The 4,176-nt window shown below is 41.3% G+C and overlaps 1 protein-coding gene across 4 annotated transcripts in view; it reads left to right on the top strand.

Moving 5' to 3' along the window:
• The window catches only part of ltb4r2b (leukotriene B4 receptor 2b), a 3,224-nt gene extending 516 nt beyond the window's left edge, over positions 1-2,708 (top strand). Inside the window, exons 2-6 of one of the 4 annotated variants that reach the window (XM_047820461.1) lie at positions 211-282; positions 762-1,316; positions 1,522-1,722; positions 1,971-2,014; positions 2,106-2,708. In XM_047820461.1, the coding sequence (XP_047676417.1) occupies positions 771-1,316; positions 1,522-1,722; positions 1,971-2,014; positions 2,106-2,373 (1,059 nt within the window). In that variant the 5' untranslated portion in view covers positions 211-282; positions 762-770 and the 3' untranslated portion in view covers positions 2,374-2,708. Of the gene's footprint in view, positions 1-207; positions 1,317-1,521; positions 1,723-1,970; positions 2,015-2,105 lie in introns of all 4 variants that reach the window. The other 3 variants (XM_047820457.1, XM_047820459.1, XM_027153621.2) reach the window with 3 other exon arrangements.
• The last annotated feature ends 1,468 nt before the right edge of the window (positions 2,709-4,176 follow it).

The raw sequence follows: 4,176 nt of genomic DNA, 5'->3' as shown, positions 1-4,176 counted from the left end.
ATGCCGAGTTCTACATCGTGCTTAAACCACATCTCCTGAGGTATCAGGGCTCTTCTCACAGGTGGTGTTTAATATTTTAATAATTAAATTGTTCTTGTTAAGTAATGATGGTATGATGATTTATTATTACACACACTTCAAGAGAGACCAGCAGCTTTGTTGGTAAATTTCTTATTTTGGTTGTGGTTCTCTTGATTGTGGTTAAAGCAGCTGTGGTTCTGGAGCTTGAGGTCCTACAGGCTGCAGGGTTGTTTGTGAGCAGTGCAGTTCCTGCACCAGCAGGTGATGCCAGCAGGATGCAGGATGGGTTTGGTGCTTTGTGTAATTTGTACTTTGATGTGTTTTAGTGAAGGATAATGGATGACAAAATAATAATTCACTCAATTCATTTTCAGCATTTTTATATTTTTCCTGCATCTTCTTAATCATGTATGTAGACATACAACTCAGTGTGGAGGATCGACAGGTTTGAACGCGCGATACCACACCTTCACACTGATGACTCATACACACATCCTCTGATGCAGTGGTGTGTGTGTGTGTGTGTTTAGCCATTGTGGGTTCGTCATGTTGTTTTTTTTAAAGTGCTATATAAATAAATTTGAATTGAACTTCTATAGAATTGAATTGAAATTCTAAATTCTCTGCTGTCAGAATCCTCCTGAGATGTTGGTGAGGAACAATTACATTGTACCTTAAAGCCTTTTTACTGTATGTTGTATAACATTAAATCGAATGTGCTTTGCTTTCACCCTCCACAGGCGTCTCTAATGATGGTGAACAATACCACAGACTTATCCTCCCCTAATGAAAACTTAGTCCCCATAGTTTCGTTCGTTCTTGGTGCCATCATCCTTGGCATCGTCTTCCTTCTGGGTGTCCCAGGAAACCTCTTCATCATATGGAGCATCCTGGCACGTGCCCGTAAACGATCAGTCACAACGCTGATCATCCTGAACCTGGCGTGTGCCGATGGTGCCATCATGTGCCTGACTGTGTTCTTCATTGTGTACCTGGCCAAACAGTCGTGGGTGTTCGGACGCTTCATGTGCAAGCTGCTCTTCTATCTGTGCAACACCAACATGTATGCCTCCATCATGCTCATCACACTCATGAGTGTGCATCGGTTGGTGACCGTGCTGCGACCACAAGGCACTCGCTTCTTCAGGAGCAGGAGAAACATGCTGAGCATCCTCACCATGCTCTGGGTGCTCGTCTTCATGCTCGCCATTCCTGCTCTGATCTTCAGGGATGTGAACAAGGAGAACAGCAATGAAACGCTGCTCTGCTCGCACCATCACAGTGATAACAAATATGTACGTATGTGTCAGTGTGACTGCGAAATCAGAGTACAGAGCATATGTTACAGTAACAGTATACAGAGTAATACACACACTGTGGAGTGTTTACTGTGTAATGATCAGTGAAATGAGAGTAAACAAGTCATCAGGTAAAAAATAAAGCTTGATTACAGAGAGACGGGAAGTGAAAGTGATTTGTCATGTGCATTCTGGTGAACAGGAGGCGTTCCACATGAGCATGGAGACGGTGGTGGGGTTCCTGCTCCCATACGGCATCATCGTCAGCAGTTACGTGTGTATTCTCCGTCATCTGCGACAGACTCCCTTTAAGAGGCGAGTGCGCAGTGAGAAGCTCATCCTCGCCATCATCATCACTTTTGCTGCTTTCTGGCTGCCATATCACATCATCAACATCATGCAGGTGAGAAACAACCACAGGCCCTAAATTCTACATTATATACTGCTTAAAAACGTCAGCACATACACTTCATCATTTCATCATGACACTAATCCTTCCTCATTCACACAGAAACTGACAAAGTTATTCCATAATCTTCCTGAAATCATTGCAGTTGCAATCTGCTGAAAAAAACTATATACGAATATATTAGAACATGGAGCTGGTGTGTAAAGTACAGAAAGCTTGAATGTTTCTGTATGTTCTGTCAGGTGGTGTCTGCGTGTGCACCAAAGGATTCTTATCTGCAAACAAAGTATGTATATTATCATCTCAGTCCCCCACTGACATTAACGTGACGTCACGTGACTCATAGTCTAATCTCCATCCTTGTTTTCTTCATGCAGTTTGAGAAACATCTCGAGGACTTATCGAGCCGCCACTTCCTCTCTGGCCTTCATTAGCAGCTGCGCTAACCCGGTGCTGTACACCTTAGCGGGACGCTCTTATATCCGCACAGACGGACTGTCCTTCATGGCCCGGCTGTTTGAGGGCACAGCGCTTGAGGTCATCAGTGGAACACTCCGAATTCATCGCAAAGTGAGCAGAGCAGGAGCAGCCGTACTCACGCCCAGGAACTGTGACTCCTTAACAAAGAACACAGAGATAAGCTAACGTACAATATAGAAATATTATTTCTACAGAACTAAATTCTATTTATTACAGGAGTTCAGTAGGAGATGTAACACAGTGATATACAATAAGACTGTTATCCTTTTACACATTTATTTTCTCTTTATCTCCTCTGACTGCTTCTGCGTCTCACTCCCTCTGTTTGGTTTAGTTTGGGTTTAAAAACTGTATTAGAAACTTTTGAAACTGTTTAAGATTCGAGTGTGAAAGTTTAGACTGAGTTTAATGCTGAGACATGAACACAGGACACATGTACTGACGACTGAGTAAATGTTTTTAACCTCATTGTGTAATAAATCTTTTGTCTTACTCGTTTATATAAATGTGTGTGTTATTTTCTTCAAAATCATTTTCAAGTAAACATCCAGTAAACATCACGCTGTCTGGATTACTGTGTGAAATAGATATGGAACATTATTTAACTTTAAGAACAGCTTGTTTTACCAACATAGCATGAAAAAGTATTTAAATATACAAGAAACATTGACAATTAGCTCGATAATTAAATATTCAATTCAATTTACAGAAGAGGAAAAAAATAAATATATAATAAAAAACAAATATATATTATTATTATTATTAATAATAATAATAATAATAATAATAATAATAATAATAATAATAAATACAGTTTATAATTAATAAAAAAATATACATTTAAAATTTTAACTATACATCTAACCCTATTCCTAATGAGCAAGCCAGAGGCGACGAAGGCAAGGAAAAACTCCCTGAGACTTCCTGGAAGAAATGGACACACTGCTTAGTGCTTTCCCTTCCAACAGCTCCCCTGACAGTGCTTGGTGACTTCAACCTCCCCTCTGACAAGCTTCAATCTTCTTCCCTCCTGACTTTCCTGAACTCATTCGCCCTGACACTCAACAGCTACATCCACAGACACCCATCCGTCCTTCCCCAGCTACAGACATGACTGCCCACTACACCAGCTACAGACATGACTGCCCACTACACATCTCCGATCATCACCTGGTATCCTTCACCATCACTCTCCCTGACCTACCCAAAACTCCCTCTCACCCCCTCGCTCACCCACCACAACCTCCAATCTGTCTTCTGCACTCTTTCTTCTCTTCCTGATCCTGAGTCATTTTCCTCACTACCCTTTGACTCACCTATGGACTTTCTCTGCCCTATGTTCACTAAACCCAAGAAAACATCTTGTTCTGCTCCTTGGACTTCAAATGTGTTGCACAACAATCAAAGAGAGCTAAGATCATCAGAGAGAAAGTGAAAGAAATCACAAGTTGATGCAGATCTTTATTCATACCGTACACTCCTGGCCAAGTTCTCTTCAGATGTGACTTCTGCCAAGACGAGGAAAAGCTTGAAGCTTCGTCACAAGACCCTCGGAAGCTCCACAACATCATCTCTTCTCTACTCAACCCCCGACTCCACCTGCACCACTACTAAGTGAAAGAACATATTCTACACCTGTGAAGATTGAACAAGCTGCAGTATGAAGGAAAAGAGATACACATCTTTCCAGACCTCGCTGCTGACATCTTGAAACAGAGACAGAAGTTTGACGCCATACGAAAGAAATGCAGGGAACACGAAGTGAGATGCAGATTTCACTTTCCTTCCAAGTTCATAGTGACCATGAAGGACAAGGAAAGAAAAACTTTTGTTTCACACAAACAATCAGAGGCATTTTTATACTGAATATTGGAATGAATGTTTAAACTGGCAAACTGAACCTACTAAGTTGGAATGTGTGTGGACTTCAAGTCAAGTCAAGAAGCTTTTTATTGTCATTTCAACCAT

Source organism: Tachysurus fulvidraco, chromosome 1 (genome assembly GCF_022655615.1).
Source record: "Tachysurus fulvidraco isolate hzauxx_2018 chromosome 1, HZAU_PFXX_2.0, whole genome shotgun sequence".
NCBI classification, from domain to species: domain Eukaryota; kingdom Metazoa; phylum Chordata; class Actinopteri; order Siluriformes; family Bagridae; genus Tachysurus; species Tachysurus fulvidraco.
Note: the sequence above shows the minus strand (reverse complement) of the source record. Positions and strands in the feature narration are given on the sequence as shown.